Consider the following 23,955-nt stretch of genomic DNA (forward strand, 5'->3'; position numbering starts at 1 on the left):
TTTATCTAGTACTGTTGAACACCTCAAATCGTATGAACCTGTAAATCGTATATAATGTCACTTATTGTCTTCAATGTTGACCCAAATCTATTTATAGACTCTGATGTCAAGATGTAACTCAATATTGCCTCATATACAAAGGAATAATAACATGCGATTTGCATTCACCTTTTTTTCTACTGTTAAGCGATTCAAGCAATTGCAATCAACAAACATTAAAAATCTTTCGAAGCGTTGCCCATGTTTATGTGAAACCCGACTATATGTGTCATTTTTTTGGGTGATTTTTCTTTTAGTCAAAACTGCGTTCATGGTTTATACCCAATTCTTTAAATCTTTTAGGAACTATGTTTTAAAAACCAGAGTTGCTAAAAGGGACATTTTAATTTAAATTAAATTTGACATAAAAATGGTATCATTCTTTACTATTCAACGATTTCGTGTTTCATAATAGACGATTTTAACTGTCACGAAAAAGTAAATTGTATAAAATTCATTAATCATATCAACGTGGATCACAAAAATTAGAAATCCTACAATTTTGCACTGCAATTAAGTTTAGCACTGTAGACAACTCTACTGCGATGAAACCTGATTTTTTGTGTGCATTTATACGAAAAACAATATGCAGTCATATATCACGAAATGTACGACCCATATATGATGAAAGATAACTTGAACTGGTTATAACATGAACTTTATAAAATTTCGATTGAAACTGGATGTTAATACGATTTTGTATTTCCATTTTTATACGATTTCTGGTTATCTGGGAAGGCGCTTTACGGTTAAAGTTTAGGCTACAAAACGTATTATGCACATCAATGAAAAATGATATATAGTTTCATAAGCTTAAAAAAAGAAACAATAGATTTCAGTTTGTTTAAATTTTCAAAAAAATTTTGAAGGTAAGTTCACATTGTCTGTTAAAAATTTATAATAAACGTTTAGAATACAGTAACGCAAACTTTTTTGGCAGTAAAAAAACCGGAGTGAGGAAATAAAAAAAAGTTCGTTCCACTGCTAGGTGGAATTAATCAGTGCGACCACGAGCTGTAATGATTTTATTTAAAATTTATGGTAATTTTATATCGAAGCATACGCAAAGTTTCATTTGGATAGAAATGATTCGAATTTAGAGTTGAAAACCGACTCCAGCTAATTTCAAAATCAAAATCAGTTCCATCTATATGAATGAAAGTAAGCTATCTATGAAAACATTTCTCTTCCTGTAACAATTTGATTCATCCTCTTTGTTTGTTTTCGGTGGAATAGAATGCCATATCTATTACCAGATGCATGACAAGACAATCCCAAATTTTCATCCTTCAAACTACTTTAGTTAGCACCTTTTTCAAAAGAGTTTGCTAATTTAGTTAACCCCGTCCATTGGCCCTAGATTGTCAATTGTTTTATACCGGGGGTTATGACAATGTTTTTGTTGCGTTGTCTAATCAGTCGTTTCACGGCGAGCCGTGTGGTAATCCATATTGTGAATTTGTCGAGTTTCCTTGTGGTGATACTCATTCTAATGAATATCGTATGCCGAGTTCTGTGCGCAGTCGATTTAATCTAAATGGTTTATGCTGTACGACGCTTTACAAACACAGTCTTCCAATACTATCGGTAAACTTCACATTAACATGCTGGCAACGTACTTGCACAGTGACAGCTTCATAAAAATAACAACCTTATCTGCGGATCGTAACCACAGTAGTCGAATCGAGTGCAAGTAATATAATATGACGCCTGTACCGTGCAGTACACTTTAGCCATCGGCACAGAATCGAGGTAAATTTTCCGGTCCGGAAGAACTGAATTGTTGATTCAACCTTGATTGCGTCGTTATGGAGTACAACATTTCCAAGAGTGATGGATACTTACAACAAAAATGGGATAACTTTTTGGACATAGTCGGTAAGTAACCTTCCGTTGAATTTTATACTTAGTTATCGGGTCATGAGTCTGATACTCACAGTTCGCATTCATCGTACGCACCGGTATCACGCATAAATTAAAATACGTTTATGATTTTGTGTAACTATAGTGATAGAGAAGCCACAAAAAATGGAGCAATGTTTTGATTTTACATTTGATGGTTCGAAATGTATGTTCCGCGAGTTCGGTGGCATTTAACGCCCCTGTATCGATGGCCCAAGTAATGAAACAAAGATGAAACGAAGTTGACCTTGACCGAATTTCAACGCCTGATTCCGGTTCATGGACAGTTCTCGACTCGTCATCCACAGACGTCGTTGCCTCATTTAGTTTCGGGCCAAAAATCTGCGATTCAAAAGTGAAGTGAGATAAGCTGGAAACTGAAGATCAGTTGATGTTAAGTGTTTTGCCTCTCCTACGTTGTTTTTCTTGCATGCAGTTATATATTTTGATATTTTTTAGAAATAAAAGAAAAGATGTTTTTAACGAGTTTCTCATACGGCTAATCACCAGTGTAACTTTACTCCGAGCCCCAGTGAACGGAGTCTGATTGACTGCGGTATATTAATACTAATAAATAATAATAATAACAACCCAATCCAATCGGTAACTGAAAAATGATTCAATCTAAAGTGAAAAAATAATAGAAGTATGTGATATAAATTGCAAGTAAAAATGATATCTATTGTAAATACTGGGTGTGTGTTCCTACAGGTATTTTGTTCGCTACACTGCCATGATACAACATTATGACGTACGCCCATTTGATCAGTTTTTCGATACGGCCCAACAACGAACGGGTTACTTGTCACTTTTGTATTGAAATGGTGCATACGTCATTTTGTTTTCTTGATTTTATGCAACGTACGAATAAGTAACAACTAAAAGAAAGATACCAGAAGATAGGTCTTCGAATAACGAACAAACTGGCATAAGAACCCCATATCTGAAAAATGGCGCTTACGTCAGTCTGCGAGATTACGGCAGTACAAGATCGGTTATATTTCAAATTCAAACATACTTGAATTGATACCAATGTTTTTCGAAGTAAAGCTAATAAAACAATAAAACTATTATGTGGATATACAGCTCACAGTTACATCCATACAACTTTAAAAATTACATTCAGCTGCTTCAGATGGTTCTATATAATGAATATAGCACACATTGTTTGTGAGCATTAGTACCACATTGACCCCAGCGCAATTTCAACCGAATTTAAACTTGATCTTTGCTCCCTGTAATCGCTGTTTGTTAACATTTTTTATTAAGACAAAAGGCTAATTACAATGAGAAAAAACATTATCAGTTACTCCAAGCCTAACGATCCATTGCGTTATCACAAATATCGCTTGGCGTTTATCATCGCTTGAAAGGTGTTAACTTCGCAACTTGTATTTCTGTGTAGAGGCACTTCTTCTATATTTATTCACCAATGCATCGAAAATTTGATTTTTTTTATTTTATCATTGGCAAGTTATATTATATCGTAATATATAATTGGAATAGTGAACTGATGGCCACTTTACTACTTGGTGGTTCAATGCCAATTTTGTAATGATAGTTTAAACACTATTTAACGAGATAAATGTATCGCAGATGTATTATTGTAGATTTGTAGTAATAACGAACTACTATAGTTAAGTGGATGTACTTGTGTATTATTGCGTAATTTAATCACGCATAGTAAAGCTTTTGTTCAAAAAGGTTATCCAACTGCATGGAAAAATCCTTATTAACAATGTTGTTTAGATTTATCTTCTTGATGCGAGTACTCGTTATATCCAATAACAGAACAGATGAAGGCGAAATTATTTGTTTGTTAGGTATATGAAATTCGAATAACAAAAAAAGTGTCACTGCGAAAATAATCGACGATATTCACGACAGCTTATCAACGTTTGAACGGTGTTATCTACATGGAAATGAAATTCGAGCTTGCGTTGCATCGAAACCTTTGGTAGTGCCTTTCGTACAATAAATTTTAGTTCTAATATATCTAATTTTTTTTCTTCAACTAAAATAAACTTATGTTAGAGTGTAGGTTTCACAACGGTTACCTTTTGTTCACACTGAACAAACTGGCAGAAGTACAGCAGTAACTCTTGTGCTAGCTTTACAGCTGCGGGGTGAGTTGACACATCTTCCCATGGTTTTTCTTGTTGTTGTGTTTAAAACATTTAAATCTACTAAACTGTTCATAATTTCACCATGTATTCTGACAAAAAATGTTGATGGGCTTACATTTGCACACAAAGTAGTAATTGGACGTTACACGAAAATGTTATTTTATTTCAACAAATATTTTATTATGTATTGCTGGAGTGGTTCAATAATTACATTAATAATAAATCGAGAGAACTATCAAAAGCATTCTATTTTCTAAAACATGGAAGGGCCTTAAAACATCTTTTATACACATCAATTTATATACTAAATTTAAACGCCTCAAATTATAAATAAATCAGATACTTTTTTATAAATTGCTACAATTAACTAACATCTTAAAACAATCTGATAAGAAATAACGAAAAGAAAATTGTTATGAACCATTATTTTAAATTGACTTCAAACGTTGTTTTCGTTTTTACGCACGGTAAAAATAAACAAAGGTACGAAATACCCTGTGGTGTTTCGATTTTCCAGTATTTTCAGTCGAGTCATTGCAGTACAGTTGACTTTACAAAGAAATTGTGCATGTATCTGTTATTTATATGTATTTATTATTAAAATCATTTGACATGAAGTGTATACATTTGAGGCATTTCAGCAACATGTTGATGAATAATGGTAGAGAATTACATTATAATTAGTAATATAAAAAGCCATTATTTTCCATTTAACTATATCTAGCTTAACCGATATGTACTCGGCAATTTTAACACACGTAAGTACTCGGCAGGGTACCCGGGTACCCACCAAAATGGAAGTATTTCATTACTTCTTCAATTCTTGACCGATTTTCGATCTTGACCCGTCAAAAGATTGGAACATTTTTCTATTTTCAGCATACGTGACCTAAAAAGTCATTCGTTCCCATATGGTTCCTGTAAATCTAGATCTTCGGGGCCATGTTTAAGATTCAAGGTAAATTTTAACAGTTAGCATTAAAAACAAACAATATTGGAATCGGAATTCATGAAATCACTCCAGAAGTTGATTTTTATACATTCTGAGTCCATCTGTCGAGTTGTCCTTGAAATGGCCACTCTGGAGCAGGTCTCGTGGGGTCCTATCCCAAGTAACAATTTAAGTCGTATTGCATTCTTTTAGCGGCTTTCATGACCAATTTCGCAAAACTGCTGTTAAAACTAGAAATACTATCAGAACCTCCTGATAACCGCTATAAGTTTGCTTTACAGCCAGGTGGCCCACCCTTGCCAAGCTTATTGAAGCAATTATAAGAATGGCAATAAAACTGCTTTAAAACCACATGAAAAGAGTACCGCATACAGTCCCCCCACGATTATGGTTCACTTAAGAAGATTTATGAATTCAAAAAATCATTTCTGGCCAATTTTATTGTTTATAAGTAATTTATACATGTTTTCTGTCACAGAAATGTGTAATCTTTCACTTGATTGAGTATTTCTTTCCATGTTTCGTAAATGTTTCTCAGAAAATATATTTATTTTATAATTCACCAAATACACAATTATGGATCACTTTTGTTAGCTGTTCGTATTATGAAACGATTTGCATCATATTATGGATCAGCATAATAAAAAAAGATTTTGGCAAAGAATTAATTCAATAAACCTTATTCAAATTATGTAATATAAAGAAATAATATGTTTGAAATCTTATTAAAGATCTTGCATGGCCTGGCCACTTTTTATGTGGCTTTTGAGGTTGCAGTAAGATCGAGAGTCCGGGTCTGTCGCTCCCGAAGGTAGCGATGATCCATTGTATATGGTACATCGTAACAGTTTGCCGCTTTGCGAAGCTTTCCTGTACCTCGTGCTTTGAAAACAGTTTTTTCCAAAGACTCAGCACTGTTTAGCTCCCGTTTAGAGCTCAATAGAAGTTGAGAGGGTGTTTTAATTGGTGAAAATTACATTTGAATCGGAGTGATCCATAATTGTAGAATTCCATCTTGTCTCGGTCCCTATTATGGAACACCTAGAAAATGACTTATTTTTACAGAAAAATCGTTTCCAACCATAAACATTTTTATGAATCGTGAAGAACTTACCTTGATCTTTGTGTATGAGTTAGTTTTTGCAAGAGAATTAGTGATTATATCACATAGAAACCTTATGAATGATGAGCGTGCTACTTACGCTGATTGAAAAAAACGATAAGTATTTTGATAGATTCTCGATGACAATATTTTGCGCTTATAAAAAACACATCTATATAGAGATAACAACGATGTTTTCTGTGTTCAAAGCTAGCAAATATGGCATATTTTGCTGCACAAATGGTAAATGTGCGGCAAAGGTTGGATGCCTGTATTATTAAGCCTAGACAACTTTATTTTTATGCAAAATCTGACATCACACCGACGATAATGAGGAATCAACGAGCTTTGATATAAATAGAGAGGTGCACGAAAAATGCAACGATACATACTTAGCTTATTTGAATATTGAATATATTTCGAAATACATCAATAGTGTCTTGCTACCTTATTTTTAAGGACGCATAACTTAGCGACATAGGAAATTATTTTCAACCGAAACAAGACAAAACTGGCGATGAAATTTCAAAAAAAAACTACCGAACAGTACTAAGTACTAATACTAAGTTTGCCGCGTTACTTTATTAGATTTTTGGAGTTCTACGTCATCAATGTTCACAAATGCGCTGCAAGATGCTCTAAAGCATTCTACACACATCTCACGGAGACTGCGACAGAATTCTGCATCACACTAAACCAACTAAGCCGCTTTTGTCTCACCTGTATGTATATCATTGCCTGCATATATTTGTTTACAAGTTTGACAGGTTAAAACTGGGCACTTATTACAATTTTATGAGATATTTTTCATAGCCAACTAGTAGTTTTTTTAGATTTTAAATGACCGCAACAAAACTGGTTTCTATGTTATATGACAGCAAGCTGGAGTGGCTTTATGGGGCAATAGAAAGTAATAATAAAACCAATAATAAAGCAAAATCGCATTAAGTCTTGCCGGTTTTATTGTAAGTTGAATTAGAGTTTTATTGACAGCTATCAGTGTTTATCACGATTTGCTATTTTTGGCAACGGGTTTAACCGCCATAAAACCGTTGGTAATATTCATTGCTGTGATAAAACCGTTAAAAAACCAAGTAGCTATAGAATTGTTACTTGGGATATGACCACGCGCATGTTTAATGAAACCCTGAATATGTATATCAAAATTCCTGAAATCACTCCAGGAATCGATTTACATCAATTTCGAGTTCAACTGATGAGTTGTCCCCGAAATAGTTGTACCGGAGCAGATTCCCGTGGGGCCCTATATAGCCACCAACATGACATGGACTTGAAAAGGATTCCAGAAGTGATTTCATTGGGTTTCTATCCAACCATGTTGGTGGCCATATAGGGCCCCACGGGAATCTGCCTCGGTACGGCCGTTTCGTAGATATGGACTAGATCGACTCGAAATGAAAGTAAATCGATTCCTGGAGTGATTCCATGAATTTTTATACTAATGTTGTTCGGTTTTATTGAACAATTGTACTAATTTGTCTCGCCGGAACATGCTCCGGATGATCCGGATTTACAGGAACTAGATGTGGTCACAAGTTCAAGTCGGTCCCGGATTCTAAATGTAGACCGATTTTTCAATTTTTGACAGGCCAAGATCGGAAATCGGCCAAGAAATGAATAAGCCGAGTATTTAGGGGTAAACAATTTCGAAGCCCTCCCCTTCGACCATCCCCCCCCCCCCCCTCTGCTGCTATGAAAAGTCTGATGTTGGAAAATGGTTCATTTCCACTAGTTAGGAGCATTCCATAAGTTTCAGCTGGCTGAGTTGAAGTTATCCTTGTTTTTTAAAGCAATAAAGTCTGAAAAGATACCCGGGTACCCTGCCGAGTACATAAGGGTTAATTACATTTTTCATTTATTGTTTGATTTTTTTGTATTGCTCTTTTTTATATTGTGCTGTCGTAATTTTGTTTTTAATTTTTATATACCAGTTATGTCCATTAACTCGATTCAAATAAAAGCTTATCTACGTATCTGGTTCAAGGGCTTCCATGTGATTGGATCGGCAGAGCACTTTTTCAAACCAAAATATTTGGTGTTTCTCATTGACTCGAAAAAAATACTGATGCCTAACTTTTTTTTTAATTTGATTTGAAAAAGTATTCCACCATTCCACCATGTACGATTTTTTTTCAAGATTGCTCTTAATTTTTTTTAGATGCTTCAGTAGCCTCAGGTGATGCTTCTTTCATATCCACGCCATTTTTATTCATCCACTTTTATTTTTCTTTTTGGAGAACTGGAACATACACAGTTTCATGTCCCTTTCCCCTACATCACAAATCGGCCCGATTCGCTTAAGCCCCTTTCTCCCTTTTATAAAATTCATCAAACTATAAGTAGGGTATCGAACGTCTTCGTCAGTGGTTTTCTTCGGCAGTTTTTCTGCAGTAATCTTATGCAAAAGGGGGCCGAAGAAAACCACTTTTATTGAATATTAAATTCAATAAAACGAAAATTTTCCAGTTCATAAATCATAAACAACGATCGCTGACAGTTATTATTTCAATATTTCGGGTCTGCAGTAGAATAGTTTGCCAAAATTATGACATCATTCTCGTTGTACTAAATTGCTGATTTTGACATGTCACAACAATCACAGGTGACGACCCAACCAACCTCTACGTCTGGGGTCAGCTTATTTGGGTATATTCTCATTACTGGTTGGGCGGTGCCATTTTCATATTTATGGACCTAACTGGCAAACCGAAGTTTTTACGCAAATACAAAACCCAGCCTGGAGCAAATGAGCCGATTACTCGGGAAAATCTTCTAAAGGTGAAAATAGCAGAAAAATTACTTAACTAAATTGGTTTATATCAAATATATTTTTGCAGGTTGTAAAAACTGTTCTGTTCAACCAGTTTGTCATCGGGATACCATTAACGTACATTGGGTTTCAAACATCCCGTGATCAAATTCCAGATGTTCGCATTCTACCGTCGCTGGGCATTTTTGTACGAGACATACTTGTGTGCATATTCCTATGGGAAGTTGGCTTCTATTATACTCATCGTTTATCGCACCACAAACTTCTATATAAGAGTATGCACAAAAAACATCACGAGTTCACTGCGCCGATATCATGGGCTGCTCTTTATGCTCATCCAGTCGAGCATGTTTTATGCAACATGATCCCACCGATGATTGGTGTGCTTGTACTGAGATGTCACGTGGTGACTTCAACTCTTTGGTTTAACTATGTGGTCCACGACACACTGACGGCTCATTCTGGATATCATTTACCGTTTTTGATGAGTTCTGAATTTCACGACTTCCATCACTTGAAGTAAGCTGGTTATATTCAACATGTAAACTGGATTATTATAATGTAATGTTAAATATTAATCTTGTAGATTCAACCAATGTTACGGAACATTTGGGTTGTTTGACTGGTTGCATGGAACCGACAGTCAATATCGCAAGACTAAACAACACCAACGTGACCACCGTCTTTGGGATTTACGTTCGGCAAGAGAGCTAATTCCGGACAAATAAGAGGCGAAAATGGAGACTACCTTTATTTATGTAAAAATGTTGTTTTCGAGCTAAAAAAACATATCTAAGTATTGAAACTATTAACTAATGGCTTTTTTTACATCTATTTAAATACGATTATCAAATATTTGTGCATATTTATTCATTTTAGAAATAAGTATTGTTGGATAGTACATCCTAGTAGTTTGATCTCCTCGTAAAAATGTAGGACTAGGGTACCCAAGATTTATTCTTTATTCGGAAACCGCGAGTTTCAATGGTACTTGGGTTTGTCTGCTTATGGGTAAAGTTGAAGTTTTTGAACGTTTCATTGCTTGTTCAAAAAATAAGGAAAGCTTAGATTTTTTCAAAGAAACTAAAAAAAAATATTGTCTCCATAAGACACACACTGTTTTAAATAGTCGCGTTGAAAATTTAGTTCATGCAAATTTAGATTAAGTTCAGAGGGGCCAAATGGGAATTTGGCTATCTATTCCACACGACCTCCAACTCCAAAAACGTGTATGTCAGTAACTTGCAAGAAACAAATCGTTTGGAAGAGACTGTTAAAGTCAGTTGGACGGTAGGACATTCGTCCTGCTCTCAATGTGCAGACAACCCTTCGGTACCAAGGCCATGTTTTAAAATAAACAGCACTCAAACTTAATCACTTGAAAATCAATGCTAAATCATTTCAACTTTAAGTGTGGTGCGATGAACTAAGTCAATTACAAGAGCACTTGTGAGATGTGACAATTGCTTACTGTGTATTGCAACCAAAATCCACACGTATGTACAGGAAGAGGGGTACTTTGGACATTTATATCAAAGTAAGTTGATATGGAAAATTTTTTGTGTGTTATTATTATTAAATTAAATTCAGTAGCCAGTTCAAGTGGCGACTAATCATTGTTTAGATTCGTTTGCTTTCACATGTAAGATTGAATATTAGTAGAAGTTGAAACCTACATGGATAGATATACATGTTTCAGACCCATTATTGGTGAGCTGTTCAATGGGTCATTCGAAAATCCGCTTCTAGAGGTCTACAAATATCGCAACCAGCTGCATTTCTAACACTGTGGAAGGGAGATAGGGTAGGGATAGTGAATATTTGAAACAAATGTATATATTTATCGTATGGAAACATTTGATCAGCATCTGATTGTATCGAAAGGTTTCTGAATCGTTTTCAGAGGAAGATATTTGTAAAAAATCGAAGCCAGCTTTTTTCAAGAGCATTTAATGAGCATTAAATTATTTTGAGCATTCTACAGCAGTTTATTGGATACAAATGCTGTTTTTGGTCATTGTTCTGGTAACTTTTTTCTTGAGCTAGCAGAGCAATATTTTTGAAAAAAAAAAATATATATTTAATGGAAAACCTTTTTATGAGGATTTTGTCATTAATTCATTATTTAGGGTAGAGCGGGGCTAGTTGGTTACGGGGTAAGTTGGTCAATGAGAATATCTTCGAATCTACGTATCTAAAAAATCGTGTTATATGGGTGATACGTAGTAGATAACCAGAGAAACTAAATGACAAAAGAAAGTACAGTTTTAATTAGGTCATATAATAAATACAGGTTGGTGCCAAATTGGCCATCAATTCTACTCGGATTTCAAGTTGAAACTTTGTGTCTAAACAAAACTAGCCAAATTAAGATAAACCTAGTTCAATGCATAATGATAGTACTTTTTGTTAGTTTTGAGTTGTGTAAAACAAATTTTCGCCAAAATTTTATTTTCATGTATTTTAAGTAATTTTCAAATTTAATACATGAGGGGCTAGTTGGTCACATACTAGCGGGGCTGGTCGGTCATATGAACATCATAAATGAATTGAAGTAACCAAGTCAATGCAATTTTAGCAACAGTGCATTTCGTGATGCAAACTTAATCCAAGCGAAAACAGCATGTGCTTTGTTTAGCAAAACCATTCATTTGAAGCTATAAACTATTTGGTAAAAGTATCTCAATTTCATTGTCATTTTGATGAATATTTTATTGCACACTATAAATGCTGAGTCATTGATCTAAGATAACTAATGCATCGACAAATGCCTTCTACCTGATGAAAATTTCGGCGAAAGCAAGCTTTTAACAAAACAAAAACTAATGTAGCTATGGTTTGTGCTTGTGATTGCAGATGCGAAACTAGAATTAGGCTCCGGTTCTCAATTTAATCCTTATTGTCTTTCATTTTGTCCCCAACCAAACTATTAGAAAGATTCCAACATATACTTCTCGTCAGGTATGAAAGAGTAACACAATTTTTTTCGTGCAATTATGAGTTACTTTTCTCATGGTTTGGGATCCCAGAAAGCAAACGTAGAAACAAAAAATCGGATGCGGTTAGACCTTCGCTGAGACGCTACAGGCTACCGCAAATGCAGTGAGGAAGGAAAACTGAATTGTCCTTCCGAAATATCAATGGTCAATTCACCACACACCCTGACCAACTTACCCCAGCTGAGGGGCTAGTTGGCCAATTTGACATCCACTCAAAAAAAACATAGAATATCCGCAAAATCATAAACTATTCTGTACAGTTTATATTTTTTCTAGATTCTATAGACTTAACACAACATATCCATGTAATGATTTTTTGCCATAATATTTCCTTTAAAAAAATTACAGAACATTTTGACCAAAAATGACCAACTATCCCCGCTTTACCCTACTAATATTCATGCTGAATTTATATTGTGTGCTCTGCCGTAAACACTATTATATATATTTGAAATTTCATAATATTAATTGATTATTAGTTGCTGTCGCAGTTAAGTGGTTAAATGGTTCCCGGGAAATTTTCAAAATACTGAGTCAAGTCATATTTGAACATGATTTTTCTTCAAATGAATCGGACAACGATGATTTATACATCAATCGAAAGCTCTAAATTTGTGGTTCACGAAAATGTAATTTTTTAAGTCATAATTACTAGTGTTTATACAAAAATTTGTGTTTTATTGTTCATGTAGTTTTATGTTTTATTTATTTGTTGACGCAGCTGGCCTCTAGTGGCGTTGCTGTGTTTGTCACTGCTACACTGAGCGTGCATGTGGGAAATATGATAAATATCGAGATTCGGGGAACTTAGCCTACACACATGCTACTTAGGAAGCCAACCAATTCTAATTACGATGCTTTTCAAAGTGAGCAAACCAAATTGGAATGATTTCTTCCAGTATTAGTGCTGCAAAGTATAACGAGCCGTTGCGGAATTCGTTGAACAGAATTTTATTTAGAGATTTTTCGAAAATTGCCTCTTCGGAAAGATTTGCTCAATGGCACATAGACCACTCTAGTATGTGTATCGAGCTAATTTTCCAGGAGAGGCAATTTTCGGAAAATCTCTAAATGAAATTCTATTCAAGGAATGGGAATACATAAAATTACCATTTTTCGCGATATGAGTGACTTGACCATAGCAATGATCATAGACCACTCTGACTTCATATAGTATAAGGAACGGCTTAAGCAGTAGCGCCTATTTTAATCAGTCGAAGAAAACAGGCCTCAAACTCCTGAATTTTGATCAATATCGACAATTTCAATGATGGAAACGGAAACTTTGATTGTCTAGTTGTCTTACGAATATAAGAAATACCGTTAATCACAAAGAAATCTGTGCACAAACAATAATCGAAACAAATCGACCTATATTGCAATCATTCAGAAGCCACTACGGGTGCTGAAAAAAAACGCCTGCAAAACAGAAGAAAACTGCTTAAAATAGGTTCGGGGTGATTGGAATAGTGTGCCTCGATTGGTAACTTTAATTGATTATTGTTAATGTTTGCTAACTTTGTTTCACAATCTGAAAACAAGTTCTGACAGAGAAAAAGATAGAGAACAGATTGATATACTTTTGTTTGAATTTCACCCAACGCATTTCGAGTATTTCGTCTCAATACACAGGCGGTTCCTAAAGCTGCTTAGAATATGTTCCCTACTTTATATGGAAAATGCACCTAATTTATCGAAACTACTTGCGTATGGAAGCAATAATTTAACATTTAATTGTATCAGAAGGTTTCTAATCTTTTGCAAGAGTAAATACACGAAGCCAGAACCAAATTAGTTGGAAGTCGATTGGTTTTGTCTACGCTTGGCGCATTGCAATTCAAATTCGTATGGAACATTTGTTCGGGAAAAGCTGCTGTTTTGCATTCTCCATGCTAGAGACATCAGAATAGCTTAAACCATGCGTTTTATGACTTTCAAAGTTTAGTTTTTTGATGCTTAACAACTTTACCGAAGACATCAAATAGCTAGGGTGTCCCAAAAAAAAGTTATAGCTGTTCAAAGTTGAGTTTGTCGATTTGAATGCAGAAAATCATTTTTTCTGTCAACACTGCCAGTGTACCGGCGTCAGTCAGATTTACATCAGAAGTTACCTCTGAAACATGGTGCAGATCCTATCTGCGCCTAGAAGATTGACCTACATCTGTTGGCTTCATCCAACTGAATGAATAAACTCGAACGACATGACAAATCTGATTGTTTTCCTTCTAGCTCTTCAATGTTTTCGGCAAAATTGTAAAGCATCTAAATTACTATACTTTAACGCAATGTATTGCATTATTCAAGCATCACTGAGCTCTCTAGAAAGAGAAAGTTTGAAATGCAATGCGCCAATCGGAGACAAAACCAATCGACTTCCGGTAAGTTGAGGATTGTTTGGGGCCCCAAATGGGAACCAAAAAAAAACCTAGTTCTCAAAAATCGATGCCTCACTTTAATAATTACATTTACGAAATTTTAAAAAAAACCACCAGTTTTGCCTTTCTCCTAGAAAGGTATAGCAATCACTGGAAAAAGGTATAAAAGTGGTCCCGAAGGCCAAATGTCATATACCACTCGACCCCTTTCGACGAACTGAGCATTTTCTGTATGTTTGTATGTATGTGTGTATGTGTGTGTGTGTGTGTGTGTGTGTGTGTGTATGTGCAACTTTTTTTTCTCACTCACTTTTCTCAGAGATGGCTGGACCGATTTTCATAAAATTATTTGCAAATGAAAGGTCTAGTTGCGCCATAGGTTGCTATTGAATTTCATTGTAATCGGATTTTTAGTTTAGAGGTTATGTATCAAAATGTAAAAATCACCAAACATCAATATCTCTGAAACCACATAACCGATTTCAATAAAACTGGTTTCAAATGATCGGGCTGTCTTCTAAACCCCTAACTTTTAAATTTCGTTATGATTGAACATATGGTTCGAAAGTTATGTAAAGAAAAGCTATCCTGAGGTTGTTTCATTTTTCTCAGAGATGGCTGGACCGATTTTTACAAAATTAGTGTCAAATGAAAGGTCTAGTTGCCCCATAGGTTGCTATTGAATTTCATTGTAATCGGATTGTAACTTTGTCCGTTGTTCATAAAAATGTGAAATCACATAATGAAAGTGAACATATTGACTTTCTCCCAACGATCACTGGCTAATTAAAAGGTAGAAAAGTGATCTAAATGATCGAATGTCATACACTACTCGACTCAGTTCAACTAATCGAGCATTTTTTGCATGTATGGTGTGGTGTGTAGGTGTGTACGTGTGTATGTGCACCTTTTTTGCCTTTCTCCTAGAAAGGTATAGCAATCACTGGAAAAACCGAAGGTATAAAAGTGGTCCCAATGGCCGAATGTCATATACCACTCGACTACTTTCGACGAACTGAGCATTTTCTGTATGTATGTATGTATGTGTGTATGTGTGTGTGTGTGTGTGTGTGTGTGTGTATATGTATGTGTAACTTATTTTTCTCACTCACTTTTCTCAGAGATGGCTGGACCGATTTTCATAAAATTAAATGCAAATGAAAGGTCTAGTTGCGCCATAGGTTGCTATTGAATTTCATTGTTATCGGATTTTTAGTTTAGACGTTATGTATCAAAATGTAAAAATCACGAAACATCAATATCTCAGAAACCGCACAACCGATTTCAATAAAATTGGTTTCAAATGATTGGGCTGTCCCCAGAACCCTTAACTTTTTAATTTCGTTATGATTGAACATATGGTTTAAAAGTTATGTAAAGAAAAGTTATCCTGAGGTTGTTTAAACTCACTCATTTTTCTCAGTGATGGCTGAACCGATTTTCACAAAATTAGTGTCAAATGAAAGGTCTAGTTGCCCCATAGGTTGCTATTGAATTTCACTGCAATCGGATTGTAACTTTGTCCGTTGTTAATAAAAATGTGAAATCACATAATGAAAGTAAATATATTGACTTTCTCCTAACGATCACTGGCTAATTAAAAGGTAGAAAAATGATTGAAATGGCCGAATGTCATATAATACTCTACTCAGTTCGACGAATCGAGCATTTTCTGCATATATGCATGTATAGGTGTTTGTGTTTGTGTTTGTGTGTGGGTGTGTACGTGTGTATGTGCACCTTTCTTTCGCATTCACTTTTCTCGGAGATGTTCTGACCGATTCTTTCTATCTTGGTGTCAAATTAAGGGTCTATTTGCCGCTTAGGTTGCTATTGAATTTCATTGTAATCAAACTTATAGTTTTGGCGCTGCGTCAGAATGTGAAAAACGCTCTTATATCTCAGAAGCTAAGAACATAGTTGAATTCAAACCCTTAAACAATGAATTTCATAATGTTTAAACATGTGGTTTGAAAGTTATAGAAAGAAACGAAACCCGCAGACTGTTTAAAACTATAGCTACGATCAAAATATGTGGCCTCAACATCATTTAAATTTAATATTGTACTATTTCAATGTTTGCGGCCTTGCTCGGGATTGAAGTTGAAATTAAAAGTCATTTCTATCATTTCACTTTTTGCCTTTCTCCTAGAAGGGTATAGCAATCACTGCAAAAACTAAAGGTATAAAAGTGCTCAAAAGGGCCGAATGTCGTATACCCAGTGTTATGAAAATGACTGCAAGACAATGACAGCAAATTTTCAACTGATCCGGCTCTCATTGTATTGCACAGCTCTCACTGCTCCCCACACGTTCGGTGAACAGTTCGACAGCAACTGACGACAGTACACATGCAACTCCATACGGACTGTTATTTTTCATCTTCATATGTGTGTTGGTATTTCCAAGCTGTCGTAAATGACAGCCTATAATCTTCCGACATCCTTCAACACGAATCCGAGCGGGATGTCAGGTGATTATGATCACGACAGTAAGGCCGATGAAAGAATGAAAGAGAGATGGTGCGAAGCACGTTTTTTCTTACGTGGGAAATAATATCAACAATGGAAACGGTTTGCTTTGTATTCAATATGCCACCGGCCTGTGAAAAAGGAGAAACGAAAAAATGCAAGTCGACGACAGCCGCAGCCGATCAGCAGGCTGTCAACAGGAACAGGACATCCTCAAAATGAGCAAACTAGGCTGTCATGTCCGAACGAACAAAATACATGCGCAAGAATGAGCTGTCGTACGCAACACAACACCGTTTCTTTGCCTTGTTTAAGCTGTAGCTGTATGTGAGCTCTCATGAATAGCGCATGCATGAGGCTGTTAGAGTGAAGAGAGGGAAAAGTCGTCAGTCGCTCTCCAGTCATTCTCCTAAGCTTGCGTATACCACTCGACTCAGTTCGACGAGCTGAGCATTTTCTGCATGTGTGTGTGTAACGCTCTCCCAATCTCACTCGTTTTTTCTCAGAGATGGCTGAATCGATTTCAATGAAATCAATTGCAAATGAAAGGTCTAGTTGCCCTTTAAGACCCTATTGAATTTTATTGTAATCTGATTTCTAGTTTAGAGGTTATGTTTCAAAATATAAAAATCACGAAACATCAATATCTCAGAAACTACACAACCGATTTGAACAAAATTGGTTTCAAATGAACGGGCTACCTAAAAACCCTCAACTTTTGAATTTTATGAAGATTGAACATATGGTTCAGAAGTTATGGAAAGAAACGTGTTCTGGAGACTGTTTAATCTCATCAGTGTCATATGGAAAGTCTTGTTGCCCCATAAGACCCTAATGATTTTTTTTGCGAACGGATTATTACTTTTCCTGTTATGTTTTAAAATGTGAAATCCAGCTATGAAATGGAACATATTCCGAAGACTACATAAACTCACTCACTTTTCTCAGAGATGGTTGAACCGATTTCTACAAAATTAGTGTCAAATGAAAGGTATAGCTGCCTCATAACACCCTATTGAATTTCACTGTAATCGGACTGTAACTTCGTCTGTAATGTATTGAAATGTGAAAATCACGAAACTTCATTATCTTAGAAACTACACAACCGATCTGAACAATATTGATATCAGATGAACGGGCTAGTGAGGGATATACTGATGAATTATGATTGAACACGTGGTTTCAAAGTTTGGCTCCCCCATACGTTCCCTTTTCATTGTAATCAAACTTAAGCAACCGTTATGTTTTAATTTGTAAAAGAACGAAAGTCTATTATCTCAAGTATTACACGACTTATTTGAACATAACTAGTGTCATACAAACGAGTCATCTCTCAAACTTACAAATAACAAACTTCATAAAAATTTGATACACTGTTCAAAAGTTTTGTAAAGAAAAGAAATTCAAAGACTATTCAACACTATAGCTGCTTGGATCAATATATATGGCCTCAACATGATTTAAATGTGGTATCGTACTATTTGAACGTTCCCGATATCGCTCGTGATTGAATGTTCAAAATTAAGAGTCATTTCTTATATTTCGCTATTTATGAAGCACTAACATTACGTCAAATTTCATATTTTATATTTTAATTACAACATCAATATTTTAGAACCCAAAGAGTGAATATACCTTTTTGGATTTAAGCATTCATGTGAATCTATTTTTACAAATAATAAGTTTGAATGAGAAAGGCTGAGTCTGACCGCTAGGTGGATTAATTTAGGTTTTCACACTCACTTTTCTCAGAGATGGTCTGACCGATTCTTTCTATCTTGGTGTCAAATGAAGGGTCTATTTGCCGCTTAGGTTGCTATTGAATTTCATTGTAATCAAACTTTTAGTTTTGGCGCTGCGTCAGAATGTGAAGATCGCTCTTAAATCTCAGAAGCTATGAACATAGTTGAATTCAAATTAATGTACTTTTATACCCTTAAACAATGAATTCCACAATGTTTAAGCATGTGGTGTGAAAGTTATAGAAATAAAAGTAACCCGGAGACAGTTTAAAACTATAGCAACGATCAAAATATGTGGCCTCAACATCATTTGAATTTGATATTGTACTATTTCAATGTTCGCGGCCTTGCTCGGGATTGAAGCTGAAATAAAAAGTCATTTTTATCATTTCACTTTTTGCCTTTCTCCTATTGCCTTTCTCCTAGAAAGGTATAGCAATCACTGCAAAAACTAAAGGTATAAAAGTGCTCAAAAGGGCCGAATGTCGTATATCACTCGACTCCGTTCGAAGAGCTGAGACCCTATTGAATTTTACTGTAATCTGATTTCTAGTTTAAAGGTTATATATCAAAATGTAAAAATCACGAAACATCAATATCTCAGAAACTACATAACCGATTTGAACAAAATTGGTTTCAAATAAACGGGCTACCTAAAAATCCCTTAACTTTTGAATTTTATGAAGATTGAACATGTGGTTCAGAAGTTATGGAAAGAAACGTGTTCTGGAGACTATTTAATCTCACTCATGTTTCTCAGAGATGGCTGGACCGATTTTCATAAAATCAGTGTCATATGGAAGATCTTGTTGCCCCATAAGACCCTATTGATTTTTTTTGCAAACGGATTATTACTTTGCCTGTTATGTTTAAAAATGTGAAATCCAGCTATGAAAAGAAACATATTCCGAAGACTACTTGGACTCACTCACTTTTCTCAGAGATGGTTGAACCGATTTCCACAGAATTAGTGTGATGATTTAAATGATAGCACTAGCTGCCTCATAACACTCGATTGAATTTTGCTGTAATCGGACTGTAACTTCGTCTGTAATGTACCGAAATGTGAAAATCCCGAAACTTCATTATCTCAGAAACTACACAACCGATTTGAACAATATTGATATCAAATGAACGGGCTAGTTAGGGGTAACTGATGGATTATGGTTGAACACGTGGTTTCAAAGTTTGGCTGCCCTATACGTTCCCTTTTCATTTGATTGTAATCAAACTTAAGCAACCGTTATGTATTAAATTGTTTAAACAACGAAAGTCTATTATCCCAAGTATTACACGACTTATTTGAACATAACTAGTGTCATACAAACGAGTCATCTCTCAAACTTACAAATAACAAACTTCATAACAATTTGATTTTTTTTTATTCTCGATTATTTTCCGTCGGTCTAGTTCCGCCACTGTTGTGGCCAATCACCGACGCCCAGGGAGGCGACTCCACACCCAGGACCCTAACTCACGACAATTTGATATGCTGTTCAAGAGTTTTGGAAAGAAAAGAAATTTAAAGACTATTCAACACTATAGCAGCTTTGATCAATATATATGGCCTCAACATGATTTAAATGTGGTATCGTACTATTTGAACATTCCCGGTATCGTTCGTGATTAAATTGTTCGAAATTAAGAGTCATTTCTTTTATTTCGCTATCTCTTAAGCACTAACGTTACGTCAAACTTTATATTTTATACTTCAATTACAACATCAATACTTTAGAACCCAAAGAGTGAATATACCTACCTTAAGCATTCATGTAAATCTATTTTTACAAATAATAAGTTTGAATGAGAAAGGCTAAGTCTGACCGCTAGGTAGATTAATTTAGGTTTTTTAAAGAAATATTTGTTGGCTAAAATTACTATTTTCGTATATTGTTCTTCTAGTCATTTTCTTTGGCTAGCAGTACAAAGCATTTTTGAAAGAAATGATGGAGCATTGAATTCGGTGTTATGATATTTGACGAGCATCGCATAAGCACTAAATTTTCATACTATAAACCATTCGTTCTGCTATTATAATTATGACCTCATAACAATAACGATGATTTGGTTTCGCAAGAAATTGTTTAAGAACGTATAACAAAGTAGTAGCACTTGCAAGCTGCCTGAAAGGTAACGCTTACAAAGAAACCACTGGTCAATTTAGGGCAAATTTAGTTCAAAGAACGAAGTGAACTATTAACATAAGGGCACAACAATGTCACAGTGTAAAATATTCCAGAGAATTTAGTTTTAACATTTCACAGTAAAAATGTATTGCAAAATATTTATAGCTTTTTTTCTATAAATATAACATTCATTCTAGTCAAGCGACATGATGCTAAATTTCTTACTTTGCTTTATCTATCTCTCTATTACTAGGAGACGATCATGAACGGCTTTACTTATGGGTTCAGACGTTATACGCGCACTCCTTTTTCTGGCTGGCGGGTTTTATTTTCATTCTGATGGATACCACTGGGCGACCGAAATTTCTCCGGAAGTACAAAACTCAACCGGGTACGAATGAACCACTGAAATGGAGCGATATGAAAAAGGTAACCTACATCAAGAGATGTTTTTAGTATCAACATTCAAACATTATTTTTTTCTACAGCTAATAAAAACTGTTCTGATAAATCAGTTCATAGTAGGTTTCCCGCTGAGCTACGCTCTGTTCCATCTAGCCGGCAGGGAGGGCTACCCAGATGTTCGAATCCTACCATCTGCCTATGAAGTCGTTCGTGATTTTTTGATTTGTCTTGTTCTACGCGAAATCGGTTTTTACTACAGCCATAGACTATTGCATCACAAATTCCTGTATAAGATCATTCATAAAAAGCACCACGAATTTACCGCACCGGTAGCTTGGGCCGCCGTCTACGCGCATCCAATTGAGCATATTTTCAGCAACATGATTCCTCCTATGCTGGGAATCGGGCTGATGAAGAGTCATTTCGTGACGTCACTCATATGGTTTACGCACATCCTTTACGATACCCTGATAACTCACTCAGGATATCATTTGCCGCTGGTGTGCAGCAGCGAACGGCACGATTACCACCATTTAAAGTAAGAAATTGAGGTCAAGATTGAACGTCGATTGTCTGTGTATAACGTGACATTTTTATTCATTGTAGGTTTAACCAGTGCTATGGCGGCTATGGCTTTCTGGACTGGCTACACGGCACCGACGCCCAGTACCGTGGGTCTAAAAACTATCAACGCGATCGGCGGCTCTGGGGGCTCAGGTCGGCTCGGGAGCTTGTACCAGATAAAGACTGAACGAATTGAAAGGATTCATATTATATACAACATGGTTTATGAACTGCAACTAGACGTAACTGCGGAAACATTGGATTCCAGGATGCTGTCTTGTAATGCAATATAATAAAGTTCAAAAGGGTTAGAAACCTCTCAGGTTGATAAGATCGCATACAATAACTTTATTCTATACAAAAATTTAATTCTGCTCATTCGTTCGACATTTGGTGGTGGCGGGCAACCAACCAATTTTATAGAAGCATTTTTCGGTGGAATTACACCAGTCAACTATGAACTGTGCAATTGTTAATTTATGAGTGGACACAAAGTGTTCGTAGCCGCAATGTACAAAGCAAACGACCACAAGGGAGTTAAAGGTCAATGAACAATATGTATTTATCTCTGTACCAACAAATTCTACACGATAAAGCCATTAATATACACACGCTGCAGTCTCTGCTGCCGAATGAATTTAGCTTGTGAAGGTTTTAGTGAGGTTATCTTCATATGGGCGAAAAAAGATTAGGACACATTTTTTCCCATTTTGATAACTGCATCGTAAATCAAAATGTACTTGAAAAAGCTAATCGAAATCGTATTTTTTATCTGTTGATAGTTGGAACTTATTTTCAAAGCTTTAAATTCTAGTTTCGCAAAAATGATTGAACGAAAGATTTTAATCTCTCGAAAACATGTTAGGCTTTTCAGTAATGGGTCACTACAATACAAAACAATTGTTAAACTAGCATACAGCCAAATGTCCACTATGGATTTTATCAGGCAGGTTTAGAAAAAAATCTCTAATATGCGTATTTAGAGAAATACTCTCTAATGTGACAATTTACAAGACCATGGAGAACTCTACAGTGTGTCTTGTACATGTCCTCTACAATCTATCAAATATGCTAGATGAAGAATTCTTTCTACTGTAGAGAAATTAAAATAAAGAGCATGTACATCAAGAATATGCAAACTGAATAAATAAAACAGTATCAACGCATAAATGTTCGAGCAGATAAAACCGAGTGCATCTGGAAGTTTGATGTTACGCCAGCCTAATGTTCATAGTTACGTGAAATAAGTTCAATATATGTTTTTGAATATTGGTGGTTGTAAAAATGGTGATTGGGTGCACTGCAAAGCAAATATGCTCAAAAACTGTGGAAATTTTTTTATAAAATAAAAAAAAAATTAAACTCAAATTTCTTGTTTCGTTTCAAAATACTGCTGAAAAGTATCATCATTTGAAAATAAAATAGACCCGATTTTGGGGATTTCGTTTTAGGAATTATGACTTCACAGATAGGTATGTTTACCTTTATTCAACAAGAAGTTTATTTTCTGAGAGACATCCTTGTTGTAAAAAAAACTCTGCAAAATCTGAAGCGCGACGGTTTCAACGGTCCGTTTCACTGAAATAGTAATTCAGCCACAGATTTGCTCGATTATATATAAACTCAATTATATACACACTCGATTACCTATATGATTCCATAAAATACAATTTTTGACTGATTTAAACAGAGCTTGATCTTTTCATTTCAAATATGACTTATCTGGAACTAAAATGCCGTAAGGGAACATATATTAAATAAGTAACGCTTAGGGTCTGTCTGATAAAGCGTTCCACAAAAGGAGAGGGCGTCGAAAATGTTTTTTTTCGCTACGTAGGAAACGGACATCTCTAATTGATTCATTAATCAGAAAATAAAAAAAATTTAATAAAAAAATTAAAAGAAAAAAAAACAAGTTGACGTTTAGGTGTAAGAGTAAACAAATCAATTCATACAACACAACATACACGATAACGACCAAAAGTTTTCTTTACGTTTGACTGCAATTGAATCTAAAATAACTAGGGTAGCGAACGGCTTCGGCAGTGGTCGACCCGACGGGAACGGGTCAGGTTCGGGTTTAAAAACCATCTCTATTTCTGTGGTATTTTGGTCAAACCCCCGTCGCCTGCGGTTTTAATCCCGTGATCTCATTTCGCCAAAAACGTACTTTTTTCACCATAACATGTACAGAAAACTATTTTGTGATTATACATTCAGTATACTCTACATTTCGATGAAAACAAATCTGTTAAGAACTAGGTACTGTTGTAATTTCTGATCAAACATAACAAAAACATGTTTTATACGAAGTAAAGTTGATTAATAGATGCGACTGAAACACTGGCGGCTGATTTTTCA

General features: G+C 35.3%; 2 protein-coding genes across 15 annotated transcripts in view; one reads left to right on the plus strand and one right to left on the minus strand.

The window, feature by feature from the left end:
* LOC129726585 (signal peptide peptidase-like 3) overlaps positions 1-23,955 on the minus strand; it is a 46,026-nt gene that overhangs the window by 11,035 nt on the left and 11,036 nt on the right. The window lies entirely within an intron of this gene.
* Positions 1,474-23,940, plus strand: LOC129726588 (fatty acid hydroxylase domain-containing protein 2-like). Of its 7 annotated transcripts, none has more exons than XM_055683479.1 (5): positions 1,474-1,917; positions 3,976-4,067; positions 20,879-21,054; positions 21,114-21,568; positions 21,637-23,940. In XM_055683479.1, the coding sequence occupies exons 3-5, from the start codon at positions 20,965-20,967 to the stop codon at positions 21,779-21,781; spliced, it is 690 nt and encodes a 229-aa protein (XP_055539454.1). In that variant the 5' UTR covers positions 1,474-1,917; positions 3,976-4,067; positions 20,879-20,964; the 3' UTR covers positions 21,782-23,940. The 7 variants fall into 7 exon arrangements, with proteins under 7 accessions (XP_055539454.1, XP_055539455.1, XP_055539451.1 ...); XM_055683480.1 differs by having other exon boundaries at positions 3,983-4,067; XM_055683482.1 differs by lacking the exons at positions 20,879-21,054; positions 21,114-21,568; positions 21,637-23,940 and adding exons at positions 8,745-8,920; positions 8,980-9,431; positions 9,499-9,724 and having other exon boundaries at positions 1,486-1,917; positions 3,983-4,067.

The sequence above is a fragment of the Wyeomyia smithii genome, chromosome 3 (assembly GCF_029784165.1).
Source record: "Wyeomyia smithii strain HCP4-BCI-WySm-NY-G18 chromosome 3, ASM2978416v1, whole genome shotgun sequence".
Taxonomy (NCBI): domain Eukaryota; kingdom Metazoa; phylum Arthropoda; class Insecta; order Diptera; family Culicidae; genus Wyeomyia; species Wyeomyia smithii.

What these genes read in the sequence shown, in the direction of transcription:
- LOC129726588 (XM_055683476.1), top strand. Translation starts at nt 1,848, where the DNA reads ATGGAGTACAACATTTCCAAGAGTGATGGATACTTACAACAAAAATGG. An exon ending in TAACTTTTTGGACATAGTCG is followed by an intron (nt 1,918 to 20,878) that starts GTAAGTAACCTT and finishes CTCTATTACTAG; the next exon opens with GAGACGATCATGAACGGCTT. An exon ending in CACGATTACCACCATTTAAA is followed by an intron (nt 21,569 to 21,636) that starts GTAAGAAATTGA and finishes TATTCATTGTAG; the next exon opens with GTTTAACCAGTGCTATGGCG.